The 21,355-nt window shown below is 36.0% G+C and overlaps 1 protein-coding gene and 1 long non-coding RNA gene across 2 annotated transcripts in view; one reads left to right on the forward strand and one right to left on the reverse strand.

Moving 5' to 3' along the window:
- Nucleotides 1–3,477: 3,477 nt before the first annotated feature.
- Nucleotides 3,478–7,395, reverse strand: LOC147837465 (uncharacterized). Its single transcript, XR_015476815.1, has 4 exons — nt 7,080–7,395; nt 5,851–5,882; nt 4,134–5,779; nt 3,478–4,090 (listed from the first exon to the last, which is right to left on the reverse strand). It is a non-coding gene; the product is annotated as an uncharacterized LOC147837465 (long non-coding RNA).
- The window catches only part of LOC565594 (mucin-22), a 38,735-nt gene continuing 21,218 nt past the window's right edge, over nt 3,839–21,355 (forward strand). The window contains 25 exon segments of the mRNA NM_001442629.1: nt 3,839–3,943; nt 7,278–7,330; nt 7,444–7,483; nt 7,583–16,848; nt 16,942–17,063; nt 17,155–17,216; nt 17,332–17,432; nt 17,523–17,589; nt 17,686–17,840; nt 17,929–18,050; nt 18,207–18,268; nt 18,433–18,533; nt 18,635–18,683; nt 18,772–18,926; nt 19,015–19,136; nt 19,293–19,354; nt 19,519–19,619; nt 19,720–19,768; nt 19,857–20,011; nt 20,100–20,221; nt 20,372–20,433; nt 20,598–20,698; nt 20,800–20,848; nt 20,938–21,092; nt 21,181–21,302. Of these exon segments, the coding sequence (NP_001429558.1) occupies nt 3,915–3,943; nt 7,278–7,330; nt 7,444–7,483; nt 7,583–16,848; nt 16,942–17,063; nt 17,155–17,216; nt 17,332–17,432; nt 17,523–17,589; nt 17,686–17,840; nt 17,929–18,050; nt 18,207–18,268; nt 18,433–18,533; nt 18,635–18,683; nt 18,772–18,926; nt 19,015–19,136; nt 19,293–19,354; nt 19,519–19,619; nt 19,720–19,768; nt 19,857–20,011; nt 20,100–20,221; nt 20,372–20,433; nt 20,598–20,698; nt 20,800–20,848; nt 20,938–21,092; nt 21,181–21,302 (11,484 nt within the window). The 5' untranslated portion in view covers nt 3,839–3,914.

Raw genomic sequence — 21,355 nt, forward strand, 5'->3', positions numbered from 1 at the left:
TAGAGCAGAGACTGCAAGCCAAGTCTTGTTTTCCAACATGAAAACTTAAGTTGTTATAGCTGCAAACGGTGGCCCCACTCTTCAGTCCTCCACCACTCACGCTTATTTTTTATGTCTCTTCTTTTTAACACACCTGATGCATGTAAGTTTGAAGAGCTGCATGAACAGGCCCCTACACAGTGAACATTGCTTCCTACGCCCAAGCATGAGAAATCTTTATTTGTCTTTGGACTGTTTATTCATTTATATTAACAACGGCACTGCCTGCACCATCTTCTGCTTACAAATTAATGTAATAAAGTACACCTCTGTAAATAAATGCAATGCAAATTTGCATAACACATATTGCTCCCTTTTCACAGAAAGTTTGTGTACAGCATGGGCCGGTATAAATTCTTATGGTGTAAAAACCTTGGACAAAAATATCAATGTTTCACGGTATTGTCATTACTGCTGTAAAATAATTTCTTTTTAAAAGTCTGAGTAAAAACCAAAAACTTTTGACTTTCTGAGTAAAAACCAAAAACACAATATGTTCTATTTTGAAAAACATAAAAAATATTTTGGAGCAGTAAACATATCAGGCTAAATAATTTAAGTAAATCATTGACTTGTGCTGTCCTTTTTTTTTTTTTTGTAATTTTTTACAATTTAAAAAGGCTAGTTGTTGGCATCTCTGGATATCTTTTCTGCTGGAGATACTGTTGTCCAAAAAAGCAAAAAAAAAAAAAAAGATGCAAAATTGTACACTGGAACGATGATGCAGAAAACTTTGACCTTGACTTTTCTAATTGGCGGTGTCTGTTGAAGGACCAATATCAATATTTATTGATACTAAACACAGTCTACAAATACTCAAATGGACCATCAAAATAAAGTGTTACCAGAAATTATGCAATATTACAAAAAAAAAAAAAACACTTTAAATTCACACAACATTTAAAAAAAATACTAAAAGGAACAAAACTATTTCCTCAAGCCAAAGTCTTTGATCTGACCTCCCTTTGCACTGTGCGACTATCCTAAAGTTTTCTGAAATTATTCATTCATTAATTCATTTATTTTCCTTTTGGTTTAGTCCCTTTATTAATCCGGGGTCGCCCAGCAGAATGAACCGACAACTTTTCCATCACATATTTTTAGGCAGCGGATACCCTCCTAGCTGCAACTCATCTCTGGGAAACATCCATACACACTCATTTACACTTATACACTACAGACAACTTAGCCTACCCAAATCACCTGTACTGCATGTCTTTGGACTAAGGGGAACACCGGAGCACCCGGAGGAAACCCACGTGAACGCAGGGAGAACATGCAAACTCCACACAGAAACACCAACTTACCCAGCAGAGGCTCAAACCAGCGACCTTCATGCTGTGAGGTAACAGCATTATCTACTGCGCCACTGCGTTGCCCTTTTCTGAAATCATGTGCTGTAACAATGTCTGTTTCATCATTTTTCATCAATAGGTTGAGCCTGTCATCTTTATTTTTCTGTCAAGGTCTGCCATTTTTCTCATGACATTTTTTTCTCTAAAAATATATTTAATTGTAATAATTGAAATGAAAAAAATAAACATGTATGGCTATGGTTATATATTATACCATCACTAAAATAACAGAAGTTTTTTTTGTACACAGTACTATAAGTGCAATATGCAAATCAATATTCATAAACTAATTTTTTAACAAAAATGTTTTATTTTAGTTTTATGTACAGTGTGTGTTTATATTTATAAAGTATATACATAATAAATATTTAAATATGAATAATCAAAATTTTGAAGATTAAACAAAAAAATTGGACACATTAAAGGCTTTCTGTATCAAGCAATCCTTCATTCATTCATTTTCTTTTCAACTTAGTCCCTTTATTAATACAGGGTCGCCAAAGCGGAATAAGTTCAGCATATGCAGTGGATGCCCTTCCAGCTGCAACCCATCACTGGAAAACACCCATACCCTCCTATTCACACACTTACACTACAGACAATTTTAGCCAACCTAATTCACCTATAGCACATTTCTTTGGACATGGGGGGAAACCGGAGCACCTGGAGGAAACCCACATGAACATTGGAGAACATGCCAACCGACCCAGCCAAGGCTCGAACCAGTGACCTTCTTGCTGTGAGATGAGGGCGCAACCCACTGCGCAGCATTATATCAAGGAATTCTAAAAAGTAAAATATTAAAACTGAAAAAAGTGTTTTTATTGCATTGATACTATGAATATTAAAGGTTGAGCAACAATAATATTGATTTATAGCAGAAAATCATTTCTGAAAAATAATGTGACACTAAAGACAAGAGTAATAAATAAATGTTTTTTCTTAAAGCTTATTCACCTAGAAAAGCGTTATTTAAATTTGAAATAAATAAATGAAGCCTTGCTGAGCAGAATAAATGTCTTATTAAAATATTAAAGAAAACTTTATATTTTTCATGGTAATACATATAATACTTCAAGTAAATAATCCAATTATATTTAGACCGACCATTAAAGTAAATCATTTTTTTCTTCTAATACATATTTGTAATCAATAATTGCCACCATCAAAAACAGTTTTTTTTAAAGGTTTATATTTGTAAATCTATTAGTAAAGAATGCAGTCAGAGTTGTTCTTTTTTGTAATGTGACAAAATGTGCCATTGTCATAATAGGATTTGAAGTAATTCTACACTGTTACTTGCACTTAGGTAATTCTACACTGTTCTTCTGTTCAAGTATTACAATAAACAATTAGATACAAAAAATGTGTATGTTTTATTGATTTTATATAAACAAAAAAAAAAAAAAAAATATATATATATATATATATATATATATATATATATATATATATATATATATATATATATATATATTTATATATATATATAGGTACTGTTGAAGTCAGAATCATTAGCCCCCCTTTTTATTTGTTTAACCGAGAGAAGATTTTTTTTTCAACACATTTCTAAACATAATAGTGTTTTAATAATTCATTTCTAATAACTGATTAATTTAATCTTTGCCATGATGACAGTAAATAATATTTTAATAGATATTTTTCAAGACACTTCTATACAGCTTAAAGTGACATTTAAAAGCTTAACTAGGTTTATTAGGTTAACTAGACAGGTTAGAGTAGACTTTTTTTAAACTGCTTCTATTCAAGTCGAAATAAAACAAATAAGGCTTTCTCCAGAATAAAAAAAATATATTATCGGACATTCTGTGAAAATTTCCTTGCTACGTTAAACATCATTTGCGTAATATTAAAAAAAGAAAAAAAAATCAAAGGGGGGCTAATAATTCTGACTTCAACTGTAGGCTATATAAACGGTAAAACACTTGTGAAAAGTTCCTTGAGTCTGTATCTGTGAAGGTAAATTTTTAAAAAGATAATTATTCATTTTAAATTCCTTTCTAATATACAGAAATTCAATTACCGACAGAGAAAAGGATTTCGTGCTATTTTAATTTTATTTAAAGTCGGAACATTTAAGTGACTATTTATTGCTTTATTTACAAAATATCTTAAAATACCTGTGCATTTATTGTAACATTAAATGTTCTACATCGGACGTTGCGATTTCATTATTGTATTTTAGATCTATTTTTAAGTTTATTATGAGGTAGGCTACAACCGTTTCAGGACATAAAGACATTTTAACGCAGTTGAGCTTGAGGGTACACCCTTTATTGTTGACGGAATAGTGAGTAACATCGTAAATCTGATGCTGCAGTGCAGGCTACATGGGTTCGTCACCAAATTACACCTGTTGTGCTACCACACCTCGCAAACGTCAACACACCTATGATATATGCTGGCCCAAATGTTTTCTCTTTAGTATCTTCATATTGACCCAAAACGCATCACATAGAGCACTGCAAGGATTATCTCAAGGGATATCGTTTGTTATTTATGGTTATGACTTTGAAGAGCAGGAGGAGGTAGGTCACTAAATGCAAGAATGAACTTGGGGAAAAGAGCTGGTGTATTTACACGTAAATTGTCTAATATCTTCCGTTATGTGATGTTGCTTGTTGTTATGCCTGTTAATATTATATCAGGCTTATATTGTCAGGGTTAGAAAACAGCTAAGTTTCACTCATTGTTCTGTTGCACTTATGGTTAGAAAACAGCTAACTATGTTTCACTCATTGTTCTGTTGCACACATTAGCGGATAACCTTTTTTCCCTGTATACAAATCAAATCCAATATAACACGCTTGATTCCGATGATGACAAGTATAACGCCCTCTTTATAAAAGTCGATTAAGATTAAGTTAAAAGATTAGTCGATTAGACAAAAACGGCCGAACAAATCAATAAATCATGAATATCGACTGAATGCATAAATATTTTGCAGTACATTAGCTATAATGAACAACATTTAGTTTTAGATTCTTTAGATTTAGATCATTTATATATATTCAAGTCTATGTTAATTGATGAAAACTTTAGAAGTATTTTTATTTCTGGTTCATGATAAAGTAAAACCTCTGTCTGGCTAAACAAATTCATTTTTTTGTCGTCTTTGATTGTATTAATCTGTTTCTGGCCCTATTAATCGATCGTCAGACCACTCTAATAAACATTCTTATTTTTTATTATTAGAAAAAAAATTACTCCATGTTAGTGGTAAGCTCTATTTGTAAAGCACTAAAGTTTTTTCGTAATTTTAAAGTGCCTTATCACTTTATAATACTTAGGGGCTATTTATAATAGGCTACTAAATAGGGGCGTAAATTGGGTGCTAAAAATTGTCCGTAGTGCATGTGTGTGAATGGGAGTGTATGGATTTTTCCCAGTGATGGATTGCAGCTGGAGGGGCATCTGCTGCGTGAAACATGTGCTGGACAAGTTGGCGGTTCATTGCGCTGTGACGACCCCTGATTATTAAGGGACTAAGCCGATAAGAATATGAATGAACAAATATTATTGTCATTATTATAAAGCATTTGTTTTATTAATATTAGTATTATCGGCATCTTCTTTATAGGCTATTAATTACATTACTGGTTTACATCCCGCATTCTGTTAAAGTTTAAAACAAACACATAATATAAATAACCAACAGCACATGTTAGGTACTTTATTCATTCATTCATTCATTTATTGTAAACTGGTAGCAAAATGACAGGGCACTAAAAATAATTATTGATAATTCAATGGCAGTGGCTGAATTCATGGCATATCATTCATATTTTTTGTGACAGTTTTAGCATTAAATCAAAAATAATTAAGAATTTTTTTTTTTAATATTTCTTTTAGGTTTCTGTTCATATTTCTGATAGAATTCTCATTACTTTATTATTTCTGTTGGGTTTCTGTTAATATTTTCCGTTAGAGAACTTATTAATTCAATAATTCTAATACAGTTTCTGTTAATATTTCTGTTAGAATTCTCATTATTTCAATATTTCTCTTAGGTTTCTGTTAATATTTCTGTTAGAGTTTTTATTAATTCAATATTTCTGTTATAGTTTCTGTTAATATTTCTGCTAGAATTCTTATTAATTCAATATTTCTGTTCGGTTTCTGTTAATATTTCTGTTGGAATTCTCATTAATTTAATATTTCTGATTATTTTACACAGTTTTTAAACATTCTGTTTAAAAAAAAACAATTGGAAGGAAACACGTTACACATTGAAGGTTGAAATGTGTAGACATTTTAATATATAATGGTATCACTTCATTTTGATATTTTGTTTTAGAGTGTAAGTTATACTGCCAACTAATTCTCATTATAGAATTATAGGTAGATAAAAAATAAAAGGATACCTAATTTACCTGTTCAGAAAGTGCTGACAGTATGTAATGTTGATGGTTTAGTTAAAAAAATATAGTAATACTGTGCTTTGTGAGTTAAATATTTAAAGCATTTCTATAGAACAAAATCAATGAAAAAGGTATTGAATAAAAAGTTTGTTGAATAGCACAAACTGAAAAAAATAATACACCGAATTAACAAGTTCTTGCATTTTAATGACTTTAATTGCAAGGTTTGTATTTTTACCTCCTGAAATTTAACATAGCTTTTTATTTATGCTGTAAATATTTCAAATAAAAATATTATATTGTAATAAAATATTATAAGAAACATGTTTTCATACCTATAAATTCAATAATTGATATTCAATTTCCAGATTTCACTTACAAAATATTCAATACCTTTTAAAAATACGATGTATAATATTCAAGAGGTAACTTTTAGTTCATTTTATTTCAGTTCAAATATTCACTTCTATAAATTTAATGGTTTAAATTCGACAAGGACATTATAAAAAATAAAAGGAGTATGAGTAAAATGAGTAAGCCAGCTGGTGATCGCGTAAACCTCACTCCTCTGATCCAGCGACAGACGTTCAGCAATCTTTAGCATCCTCAGAGCATTTGTCTCCCTATTTGTCAAAAGACTTGTTTATGTGCAGGTAACCACATTGGTCCGAGCAGGGCACGAGCCGGCGATACCGGCTGGCTTCCGTTACATAAGGACAAATATAAATGACCAAAACATCATTTACTCATTTTACTCATACTCCTTTTATTACCTATAATGTCCAAGGCATTTATATTAATATGCTACTTTTGTGCCTTTACTTGCTTTTTTCTTGCCTGTTTACTGGGTTAAAAATCTTAAATTATTCCATCTCCACTTGCTGGTAAAAGAGCAGCTGGCGATATTCAATCTGCAATCTATTGCTTTTCCTGCAGTTCCTGGATGTAATGTTGAATTTTAACAGTAGAATTTGAACCATTGAATTTATGGAAGTAAATATTTCATCTGAAGCAAAATGCTGAAAATTACTGAAATACTGAAAACTGAAAATTGCCTTTAGAATATTATACATCATATTTTTAAAGGGTATTGAATATTTTGTAAGTGAAATCTGGAAATAGAATATGAATTATTGAATTCATAAGTACAAAAACGTGTTTGAAATATTTTTTGTTGAAATGTTCACAACTTAAATAAACAGCTATGTTAAATTTTAGGACCTAAAAATACAAACCCTGCAATTCAAGTCATTAAAATGCAAGAACTTGTTAATTCGGTGTATTATTTTTTTTCAGTTTGTGCTATTTAACAAGATTTTTAATTCAATACTTTTGGCATTGATTTTGTTCCATACATTTCACCTCATCAAAAAATAAATAAATTCTAAATAAAACTCTTTCTGTGTGCAAATATTTTTTTTTATCATTTTTTAAACTACGGTTGTTCTTTTTTCTTTTCTTAGAAATTTAAATGACAGAATGTCTTTTTTCTTTCCTTTAGCAATTTTTTTCTTTTCAGGCAAGATGGCACTAGGAAATTTTTATACACCCTATGTAAGTACTAAAATCTGTAATAAAGTTTTCTCTGGAGTAGTTTGGATTTTAACAAAATGTCTACGAACAAAATAAAAAAACAATATATTAAAGCAACCTGTTTCTCTTTATAGTGTGCTTTTGGTGTGCGGTTCATTCTACAACTAGAGTTCAGTAAGTGTCAATATAATTGTTTTTAAATCTTTATTTACAAAGCATGCGTTATTATTTATCCAATAAAAGGCTTTTAAATCTTTTTTTGTTTTAATTCAGAGGTCAAACGACGGCAGAGGCAGGGCCCACTGTGTCAACTGCATCCACTGCTGGAACTTCAGAAACAACAGCTTTAACAACGGAGGCACCAACAACACTTCCTTCAACAGTGTCAACATCTTCAGAAACAACTGTATCTACAACCACAACTGAACCTACCACTACTACACCAGAGTCAACAACATCAGAGGCAACAACAACACTTCCCTCAACAACAGCGCCAACATCTTCAGAAACAACAACTGCAGCTGAAACAACAACTACAACATCCATAACTACAACTGAGACTTCTACTACATCAGCTTCAACAACAACAGAATCAACAACAACACTTCCCTCAACAACAGTGCCAACATCTTCAGAAACAACGACTGCAGCTGAAACAACAACTACAACATCCATAACTACAACTGAGCCTTCTACTACATCAGCTTCAACAACAACAGAATCAACAACAGTTACTTCAACAACAGCGCCAACATCTTCAGAAACAACGACTACAGCTGAAACAGCAACTACATCATCTATAACTACAACTGAGCCTTCTACTACATCAGCTTTGACAACAACAGAATCAACAACACTTCCTTCAACAACAGCGCCAACATCTTTAGAAACAACAACTGCAGCTGAAACAACAACTACAACATCCATAACTACAACTGAGCCTTCTACTACATCAGCTTTGACAACAACAGAATCAACAACACTTCCCTCAACAACAGCGCCAACATCTTCAGAAACAACGACTGCAGCTGAAACAACAACTACAACATCTATAACTACAACAGAGCCTTCTACTACATCAGCTTTAACAACTACAGAATCAACAACAACGCTTACTTCAACAACAGCGCCAACATCTTCAGAAACAACAACTGCGGCTGAAATAACAACTACATCATCTATAACCACAACTGAGCCTTCTACTACATCAGCTTCAACAACAACAGAATCAACAACAACACTTTCCTCAACAACAGTGCCAACATCTTCAGAAACAACGACTGCAGCTGAAACAACAACTACAACATCTATAACTACAACAGAACCTTCTACAACATCAGCTTCCACAACAACAGAATCAACAACACTTACTTCAACAACAGCGCCAACATCTTCAGAAACAACAACTGCAGCTGAAACAACAACTACAACATCCATAACTACAACTGAGCCTTCTACTACATCAGCTTCAACAACAACAGAATCAACAACAACGCTTACTTCAACAACAGCGCCAACATCTTCAAAAACAACAACTGCAGCTGAAACAACAACTACAACATCTATAACCACAACTGAGCCTTCTACTACATCAGCTTTGACAACAACAGAATCAACAACATTTCCCTCAACAACAGCGCCAACATCTTTAGAAACAACGACTACAGCTGAAACAACAACTACAACATCTATAACTACAACTGAACCTTCTACTACATCAGCTTCGACAACAACAGAATCAACAACAACACTTACTTCAACAACAACGCCAACATCTTCAGAAACAACAACTGCAGCTGAAACAACAACTACAACATCTATAACTACAACTGAACCTTCTACTACATCAGCTTCAACAACAACAGAATCAACAACAACACTTTCCTCAACAACAGTGCCAACATCTTCAGAAACAACGACTACAGCTGAAACAACAACTACAACATCTATAACTACAACAGAGCCTTCTACTACATCAGCTTTAACAACTACAGAATCAACAACAACGCTTACTTCAACAACAGCGCCAACATCTTCAGAAACAACAACTGCAGCTGAAACAACAACTACACCATCTATAACTACAACAGAGCCTTCTACAACATCAGCTTCCACAACAACAGAATCAACAACACTTACTTCAACAACAGCGCCAACATCTTCAGAAACAACAACTGCAGCTGAAACAACAACTACAACATCCATAACTACAACTGAGCCTTCTACTACATCAGCTTCAACAACAACAGAATCAACAACAACACTTTCCTCAACAACAGTGCCAACATCTTCAGAAACAACGACTGCAGCTGAAACAACAACTACAACATCTATAACCACAACTGAGTCTTCTACTACATCAGCTTCAACAACTTCAGAATCAACAACAACACTTACTTCAACAACAGCGCCAACATCTTCAGAAACAACAACAACACTTACTTCAACAACAGCGCCAACATCTTCAGAAACAACAACTGCAGCTGAAACAACAACTACACCATCTATAACTACAATAGAGCCTTCTACTACATCAGCTTTGACAACAACAGAATCAACAACAACACTTACTTCAACAACAGCACCAACAACTTCTGAAACAACAACTGAAGGTGAAACAACAACTACACCATCTATAACTACAACTGAGCCTTCTACTACATCAGCTTCAACAACAACACAATCAACAACAACAGCACTTTCCTCAACAACAGCGCCAACATCTTTAGAAACAACAACTGCAGCTGAAACAACAACTACATCATCTATAACCACAACTGAGCCTTTGACTACATCAGCTTCAACAACTACAGAATCAACAACAACACTTACTTCAACAACAGCGCCAATATCTTCAGAAACAACGACTGCAGCTGAAACAACAACTACAACACCCATAACTACAACAGAGCCTTCTACTACATCAGCTTCGACAACAACAGAGTCAACAACAACACTTACTTCAACAACAGTGCCAACATCTTTAGAAACAACTACTGCAGCTGAAACAACAACTACGCTATCTATAACTACAACTGAGCCTTTGACTACATCAGCTTTGACAACAACAGAATCAACAACACTTACTTCAACAACAGCGCCAACATCTTCAGAAACAACGACTCCAGCTGAAACAACAACTACAACATCCATAACTACAACTGAGCCTTCTACTACATCAGCTTTAACAACAACAGAATCAACAACACTTACTTCAACAACAGCGCCAACATCTTCAGAAACAACGACTACAGCTGAAACAACAACTACAACATCCATAACTACAACTGAGCCTTCTACTACATCAGCTTCGACAACAACAGAATCAACAACACTTACTTCAACAACAGCGCCAACATCTTCAGAAACAACGACTGCAGCTGAAACAACAACTACAACATCCATAACTACAACTGAGCCTTCTACTACATCAGCTTCGACAACAACAGAATCAACAACACTTACTTCAACAACAGCGCCAACATCTTCAGAAACAACAACTGCAGTTGAAACAACAACTAGACCTACTATAACTACAACTGAGCCTTCTACTACATCAGCTTCGACAACAACAGAATCAACAACCACACTTTCCTCAACAACAGCGCCAACATCTTCAGAAACAACGACTACAGCTGAAACAACAACTACAACATCTATAACTACAACTGAGACTTTTACTACATCAGCTTCGACAACTACAGAATCAACAACAACATTTACTTCAACAACAGCGCCAACATCTTCAGAAACAACAACTGCAGCTGAAACAACAACTACACCATCTATAACTACAACAGAGCCTTCTACTACATCAGCTTCGACAACAACAGAATCAACAACAACAATTACTTCAACAACACTGCCAACATCTTTAGAAACAACGACTGCAGCTGAAACAACAACTACAACATCAATAACCACAACTGAGCCTTCTACTACATCAGCTTCAACAACAACAGAATCAACAACCACACTTCCCTCAACAACAGCGCCAACATCTTCAGAAACAACGACTACAGCTGAAACAACAACTACACCATCTATAACTACAACTGAGCCTTCTACTACATCATCTTCGACAACAACAGAATCAACAACAACGCTTCTCTCAACAACAGCGCCAACATCTTCAGAAACAACGACTGCAGCTGAAACAACATCTTCAACATCTATAACTACAACTGAGCCTTCTACTACATCAGCTTTGACAACAACAGAATCAACAACACTTTCCTCAACAACAGTGCCAACATCTTCAGAAACAACAACTGCAGCTGAAACAACAACTACACCTTCTATAACTACAACTGAGCCTTCTACTACATCAGCTTTGACAACAACAGAATCAACAACAACACTTACTTTAACAACAGCGCCAACATCTTCAGAAACAACAACTGCAGCTGAAACAACAACTACACCATCTATAACTACAACTGAGCCTTCTACTACATCAGCTTCGACAACAACAGAATCAACAACAACACTTACTTCAACAACAGCGCCAACATCTTCAGAAACAACAACTGCAGCTGAAACAACAACTACACCATCTATAACTACAACTGAGCCTTCTACTACATCAGCTTTAACAACTACAGAATCAACAACACTTACTTCAACAACAGCCCCAACATCTTCAGAAACAACAACTGCAGCTGAAACAACAACTACACCATCTATAACTACAACAGAGCCGTCAACTACATCAGCTTCAACAACAACAGAATCAACAACAACACTTACTTCAACAACAGCGCCAACATCTTCAGAAACAACAACTGCAGCTGAAACAACAACTACATCATCTATAACTACAACTGAGCCTTCTACTACATCAGCTTTGACAACAACAGAAACAACAATAACACTTCCTTCAACAACAGTGTCAACATTTTCAGAAACAACTGCAGTTGAAACAACAACTACAGCATCCACAACTGAAACTTTCACTACTACACCAGCTTCAACAACAACAGAGACAACAACAACACTTACTTTAACAACAGCGACAACGTCTTCAGAAACAACAGCTCCAGCTGAAACAACAACCACACCATCTATAACAACAACTGAGCCTACAACTACATTAACTTTGACAACAACAGAAGCAACAACAACACTTACTTCAACAACAGTGTCAACATCTTCAGAAACAACTGCAGCTGAAACTACAACTACAGCATCCACAACTGAAACTTCCACTACTACAGCAGCTTCAACAACAACAGAGGCAACAACAACACTTTCTTCAACATCAACAGCTGAAACAACAACTACACCATCTACAACCCCAACGGAACCTTCCACTACAACATCAACTTCAACAACATCAGAGGTAACAACACTTGCTTCGACAACAGTCATGACATCTTCAGGAACAACAACTGCAGCTGAAACAACAACTACACCATCCGCAACCACAACAGATCCTTCCACTTCTACATTAGCATCAACAACAACAGAGGCACCAACAACAACACTTCCTTCAACAACAACAGCCCAAACATCTTCAGTAACAACAATTGCAGCTGAAACAACAACAGAGACACTAACAACAACACTTCCTTTAACATCAACATCTTCAGGAACAACTACTGCTGAAACAACAACTAAACCATCTACAACCACAATTGAACCTTCCACTACTACATCAGCATCAACAACAACAGAGGCAAGAACGCTTACTTCAACAACAGCGCCAACATCATCAGAAACAACAACTGCAGCTGAAACAACAACTACATCATCTATAACCACAACTGAGCCTTCTACTACATCAGCTTCAACAACAACAGAAACACCAACAACAACACTTCCTTTGACATCAACACCCACATCTTCAGGAACAACTACACCATCTACAACCACAACAGAAAGTTCAACTACTACATCAGCTTCAACAACAACAGAGGCACCATCTACACCCACATTTTCAGGAACAACCACAGCTGAAACAACAACTACACCATCTACAACCACAAATGAACCTTCAACTACAACATCAACAACAACAGAGGCAACAACAACACTTACTTCAACAACAGTCCCTACATCTTCAGGAACAACAACTGGAGCTGAAACAACAACTACACCATCTATAACCACAACTGAGCCTTCTACATCAGCTTCAACAACAAAAGAGGCACCAACAACAACACTTTCTTCAACATCAACACCCACATCTTCAGAAACAACTACAGCTGAAACAACAACTACACCATCTCCAACCACAACTGACTATTCTACTACATCAGCTTCAACAACAACACTTCCTTTAACATCAACATCTTCAGGAACAACTACTGCTGAAACAACAACTACACCATCTACAACCACAATTGAACCTTCCACTACAACACCAGCTTCAACAACAATAGAGGCAACAACACTTCCTTCAACAATAGCCCCTACATCTTCAGGAACAACAACTGCCACTGAAATAACACCTACACCATCTACTACCACAATTGAACCTTCCACTACTACACCAGCTTCAACAACCACAAAGGCAACAACACTTACTTCAACAACAGCGCCAACATCATCAGAAACAACAACTACACCATCTATAACCACAACTGAAAGCTCAACTACTACATCAGCTTCAACAACAACAGAGGCACCAACAACAGCACTTCCTTCAACATCAACACAGACATCTTCAGGAACAACTACAGCTGAAACAACAACCATACCATCTACAACCACAAATGAACCTTTTACTACATCAGCTTCAACAACAACACATGCTTCAACATCAGTGCCAACTTCTTTAGGAACAACAACTGCAGTTGAAACAACAACTACACCATCTACAACCACAACCGAAGCTTCCACTACTACATCAGCATCAACAACAACAGAGGCAACCACAACACATGTTTCCACAACTGTGTCAACATCTTTAGAAACAACTGCAGCTGAAACAACGACAGCACCATCTACAACCTCAACTAAACCATCCACTGCTACATCAGCTTTAGCAACAACAGAGGCAACAACAACACTTGCTTCGACAACAGTGCCAACTTCTTCTGGAACGACTGCAGCTGAAACAACAACCACACCATCTCCAACCACACCCAAAGCTTTCACTACAACACCAGCTTCAACAACAACAGAGGTAACAACAACACTTGCTTCAGCAACAGTGCCAACTACTTCAGGGACAGCAGCTGCAGCTGAAACAACAACTGAACCTTCCACTTCTACATCAGCTTCAACAACAACACTTGCTTCAACAACTGTGCTAACATCTTTAGGAACAACTGCAGCTGAAACAACAACTACATCACCCACAACCCCAACTCTTTCTTACACTACTACATCAGCATCAACAACAACAGAGGCAACAACAACACTTGCTTTAACTACAGTGCCAACTACTTCAGAAACAACAACTACGCCCTCTACAACCACAGCTGAGCCTCCCACTACCACAACACCTTTAACATCAACGGAAGCAACAACAACACTTGCTTCAACAACTGTGCCAACATCATCAAGAACAACTGCAATTGAAACAACAACTACACCATTTACAACCACATCTGAACCTTCAACTACCACATCAGTTTCAATAACAACAGAGGCAACGACAGGACATGTTTCCACAATGGTGTCTTTAGGAACAACGGCAGCTGAAATAATAGCTACATCATCTACAAACACAACTCATCTTTCTACTACAACAGTGCCAGCTACTTCAGAAACAACTACTGCTGCTGAAACAACAACTACACCATTTACAACCACAGCAGAGCCTTCCACAACTACATTAGCATCAACAACAACAGAAGCAACAACTACATCAGCTTCAACAACTGTGCCAACATCTTCAGTAACAACAACTGCAGCTGAAACAACAACTACACCATCTACAACCCTAACTCATCCTTCCACTACTACATCAGCATCAACAACAACCGAGACAACAACAACAACAACACTTGCTTCAACAACAGCGCCAACTACTTCAGGAACTACAACTGTAACTGAAACAACAATTACATCATCCACAATCCCAACTCATCCTTCTACTACTACATTGGCTTCAGCAACAGAGGCAACAACACTTACTTCAACAACTGTGCCAACTACTTTAAGAATAACAACTGCTGCTGAAACAACAACTACGCCATTTACAACCACAACTGAGCCTTCCACTACTACATCAGCTTCAACGACAACATTTGCTTCAACATCTTTGCCCACTACTTCAGGAACAACAAGTGCAGCTGAAACAACAACTACATCTTCCACAACCCCAACTCATCCTTCTACTACTACATTGGCTTCAACAACATCACTTGCTTCAACAACTGTGCCAACATCTTCAGGATCAACAACTGCAGCTGAAACAACAACTACATCATCTACAACCTCAACTCATTCTTCCACTACTACATCAGCTTCAACAACAACTGAGACAACAACAACACTTGCTTCAACAACTGTGCCAACATCTTCAGGAACAACAACTGCCGCTGAAACAACAACTACATCATCCACAACCCCAACTCATCCTTCAACTACTACATCAGCAACAACACTTGCTTCAACAATAATTTCAACAACTTCAGGAAAAACAACTGCAGCTGAAACAACTACACCATCTACAACAACAATCGAGCTTTCAACTACCACATCAGCTTCAACAACAGAAGCAACCACAGCACATGTTTCAACAACAGTTTTAATGTCTTTAGAAACAACTGCAGCTGGAATAAAAGCTACAACAACAGCTGAGCCTTCCACTACCACACCAACCTTAACATTGACAGAGACAACAACAACTCTTGCTTCAACAATAGTGCCAACATCCTCAGGAACAACAACTGCAGCTGGAACAACAACTAAACCATCTACAAACCCAACTGAGCCTTTCACAACTACATCAGCAACAACACTTGCTTCAACAACAGTCCCAACGTCTTCAAGCACAAGCCTAACTGCAACTCAAACAACATCCACAGTTCAAGCAATTTCTGAAAATATGTTACCCACAACCCTAGCTGTTACCAGCACATCTCCTGCTGGTAATTCATTTTCAACTACAATCAAAACCACTTCCAGTCCAACAACAGGGGCAAACATGCATCCTGAATCTACAACTACATCAACAACTACAACAGGAATTTTAACAGGTCTCACCAATACAGTTGAATTTCCAATAGTGATTCCAGTAACAGCAGCTACAGTAGGTCAGAATGCAAATATGTCAAATTTAGAAACATCCACAGTATCTACAATTCCAAGTCAAACATCAACTAAAACAACACCAGCAGAGATTCTAACAAGCAGTGCTACATCTATGAACAGTTCAACAACTATTCAATCAGATGTTTCAGGCATACCTAAAGCACTCACAACAAATGTGACCGGTAGTGCAACAGTCACAACCAAGCTGGTATTCTCATCCTTGTCTTCAGTGCCCCAGGAAAATCAAATTCTTGGTGCAATCAGCACTCTCCTGAACTCTAGAATGTCACACCTCAATGAATCTCTGACGATTGTCAATGTTACCTATCAGAGTAAGTTTTATAATTTTGATTTTAAAATAATAATAATGACCAACAAATAAGTAATTAATCTCAGAATTAACCTGAGTGTTTCTTTTCATACAGACATCTCTGAAACTGCTTATGTTGTCATCTTGATTATTAACTTAAATAATATCAACATGTCTGAGGATCCTCAGCAGAGAAACAGCACATACCAATATGTCCTGGATGTTGTCAATAATGCGGTATGAATTTTGAATTTAACCTATTAAAAAAGGCTTGGTTCAATGGAATTCTTCTCAACAATTTAATAAATGATTTGATTTTCTCCTGCAGCTGAATACTCTTCTGAATGAACCCACTAGTGCACCTTTGCAACCCAAATCATCAAACTTCACGTAAGCAGTCAAGTGATTTTAAAATGATCTTTTTTTGGAACTCTCAAAACATAAAATAAATTATTTGGATATATGGACTGAGCCGCCTTACAGATGGTATTTGTGTTTCCTGCAGGAGCACATTAAACCAAATTAATGGTATTATGGTTTACACCTTCCTGGATGGAGATGTTATCCAACCTGTTAGCTTCCTGAATGAGCTTCGTTCTCCAACAGGTTACTTAATATTTATGATTTAGTTTATAAATAAAAATGAAAAAATTCTGGCAATCAATAAGGTTTTTTTATTTTTAATATTTATCACAGAACTCATCACTACAACGGTGATTCCTCAATCAACAGTGTCGTTCACTTTGGCTCCTGTAAAACTATTGTAAGTTATTATTATATTCTACTTAAAGAACTCCGAATCAAAAGTAAAGAAGTAATTTTATTTCAGTTTTAAAGAAACATTTGATACCTTTTACAGATCTGGTTCAGCGGTGGTCACAAGCAAGCTTCTGTTCAACTCCTCATCTCCAGTCCCCAGTGAAGATCTGGTCCTCACTGCTGTCGACACTCTTCTTAACTCAAGAACACCACAGCTCAATCAATCAGTGATAATTGTAAATGTCACCTATGAGAGTAAGTTTCATATTTTGCATTATGAACACTTCAAGCACTGATTAATGTAGGTATTAAATGAAATAATTGATTGTTTCTTTGCCAACAGAACTCTCAGACACCTCATATGCCATCGTCTTTACATTCGATCTGCCCAATATCAGCATTCCCGAAGACCCTGTACTCAAAAACAAGAGCTACAATCAAGTGGAGAGTAATGTCAACAATGCAGTAAGCATTCTCCATTAACAAATTAAGCAGTTTGAGTTTAAAAATAAAAATAGAAATGTTAAGCACTATTGATTCAAAGCTAAGAAGAAAAAGAAAAAATCTTTGTAAATAGGATCTTGTCCAGAGTTTAACAACTGGCTTTGTTTTCTCCTTTAGCTGAATACTCTTCTGAATGAACCTACCAGTGCACCTTTACAACCCAAATCAGCTAACTTCACGTAAGGAACATCCTGACTTCACAACCTTTTAGTAGTCTTTGAGCATTTTTGGATTTTAAAGCAGCCCAACAGATAAAGGAATAAATACATTAATAATGTTCTCATTTTCATGTTACTTTTTTTGTGGACTGAAGTCTTAAAAGAATGTCTTGTTTTAACTAAAGGAGCACATCTAACCAGATTGTGGGCATTACGGGATACACCTTCCAGGATCAAGATGTCATCCAGCCAGTCAGCTTCCTAAATGAACTTCGTTTACTGACAGGTTTGTTAACCTTTTTTACTTGTGGTCATTTAACATTTTTAATCATTTTTTTTTCGTTACTGTACATCACCAGTGCTAAACATTTCTATTTCTGATTTTAGTAGTGACAACTACACCGGCCAGTACTACCGTGACTTCAGCAATCCCAATGTAAGGCTTTGTTTGATAATAATGAATAAAGTTACATTTCAAACCCATAACCCTCAACAATATTCATCACAAGTGGTGCTCTTTACAGATCTGGATTAGCGGTGGTCACAAGCAGGCTGTTGTTCAACTCCTCATCTCCAGTCCCCAGTGAAGCTCTGGTCCTCACTGCTGTCGACACTCTTCTTAACTCAAGAACACCACAGCTCAATCAATCAGTGATAATTGTGAATGTCACCTATGAGAGTAAGTTTCATATTTTGCATTATGAACACTTCAAGCACTGATTAATGTAGGTATTAACTGAAATAATTGATTGTTTCGTTGCCAACAGAACTCTCAGACACCTCATATGCCATCGTCTTTACATTCGATCTGCCCAATATCAGCATTCCCGAAGACCCTGTACTCAAAAACAAGAGCTACAATCAAGTGGAGAGTAATGTCAACAATGCAGTAAGCATTCTCCATTAACAAATTAAGCAGTCTGAGTCCTAAAATAAAAATAGAAATGTTAAGCACTATTGATTCAAAGCTAAGAAGAAGAAGAAAAAATCTTTGTAAATAGGATCTTGTCCAGAGTTTAACAACTGGCTTTGTTTTCTCCTTCAGCTGAATACTCTTCTGAATGAACCTACCAGTGCACCTTTACAACCCAAATCAGCTAACTTCACGTAAGGAACATCCTAACTTCACAACCTTTTAGTAGTCTTTGTGTATTTTTGGATTTTAAAGCAGCCCAACAGATAAAGGAATAAATACATTAATAATGTTCTCATTTTCATGTTACTTTTATTGTGGACTGAAGTCTTAAAAGAATGTCTTGTTTTAACTAAAGGAGCACATCTAACCAGATTGTGGGCATTATGGGATACACCTTCCAGGATCAAGATGTCATCCAGCCAGTCAGCTTCCTAAATGAACTTCGTTTACTGACAGGTTTGTTAACCTTTTTGACTTGTGGTCATTTAACATTTTTAATCATTTTTTTTCGTTACTGTACATCACTAGCGCTGAACATTTCTATTTCTGATTTTAGTAGTGACAACTACACCGGCCAGTACTACCGTGACTTCAGCAATCCCAATGTAAGGCTTTGTTTGATAATAATGAATAAAGTTACATTTTAAACCCATAACCCTCAACAATATTCATCACAAGTGGTGCTCTTTACAGATCTGGATTAGCGGTGGTCACAAGCAGGCTGTTGTTCAACTCCTCATCTCCAGTCCCCAGTGAAGCTCTGGTCCTCACTGCTATCGACACTCTTCTTAACTCAAGAACACCACAGCTCAATCAATCAGTGATAATTGTGAATGTCACCTATGAGAGTAAGTTTCATATTTTGCATTATGAACACTTCAAGCACTGATTAATGTAGGTATTAACTGAAATAATTGATTGTTTCTTTGCCAACAGAACTCTCAGACACCTCATATGCCATCGTCTTTACATTCGATCTGCCCAATATCAGCATTCCCGAAGACCCTGTACTCAAAAACAAGAGCTACAATCAAGTGGAGAGTAATGTCAACAATGCAGTAAGCATTTTCCATTAACAAATTAAGCAGTTTGAGTTTAAAAATAAAAATGTTAAGCACCATTGATTCAAAGCTAAGAAGAAGAAGAAAAAATCTTTGTAAATAGGATCTTGTCCAGAGTTTAAGAACTGGCTTTGTTTTCTCCTTCAGCTGAATACTCTTCTGAATGAACCTACCAGTGCACCTTTACAACCCAAATCAGCTAACTTCACGTAAGGAACATCCTGACTTCACAACCTTTTAGTAGTCTTTGTGCATTTTTGGATTTTAAAGCAGCCCAACAGATAAAGGAATAAATACATTAATAATGTTCTCATTTTCATGTTACTTTTATTGTGGACTGAAGTCTTAAAAGAATGTCTTGTTTTAACTAAAGGAGCACATCTAACCAGATTGTGGGCATTACGGGATACACCTTCCAGGATCAAGATGTCATCCAGCCAGTCAGCTTCCTAAATGAACTTCGTTTACTGACAGGTTTGTTAACCTTTTTGACTTGTGGTCATTTAACATTTTTAATCATTTTTTTTTCGTTACTGTACATCACTAGCGCTGAACATTTCTATTTCTGATTTTAGTAGTGACAACTACACCGGCCAGTACTACCGTGACTTCAGCAAACCCAATGTAAGGCTTTTGTTAGATAATAATGAATAAAGTTACATTTCAAACCCATAACCCTCAACAATATTCATCACAAGTGGTGCTCTTTACAGATCTGGATTAGCGGTGGTCACAAGCAGGCTGTTGTTCAACTCCTCATCTCCAGTCCCCAGTGAAGCTCTGGTCCTCACTGCTATCGACACTCTTCTTAACTCAAGAACACCACAGCTCAATCAATCAGTGATAATTGTGAATGTCACCTATGAGAGTAAGTTTCATATTTTGCATTATGAACACTTCAAGCACTGATTAATGTAGGTATTAACTGAAATAATTGATTGTTTCTTTGCCAACAGAACTCTCAGACACCTCATATGCCATCGTCTTTACATTCGATCTGCCCAATATCAGCATTCCCGAAGACCCTGTACTCAAAAACAAGAGCTACAATCAAGTGGAGAGTAATGTCAACAATGCAGTAAGCATTCTCCATTAACAAATTAAGCAGTCTGAGTCCTAAAATAAAAATAG

The sequence above is a fragment of the Danio rerio genome, chromosome 1, assembly GCF_052040795.2.
Source record: "Danio rerio strain M-AB ecotype USA chromosome 1, GRCz13ab, whole genome shotgun sequence".
Lineage (NCBI taxonomy): Eukaryota > Metazoa > Chordata > Actinopteri > Cypriniformes > Danionidae > Danio > Danio rerio.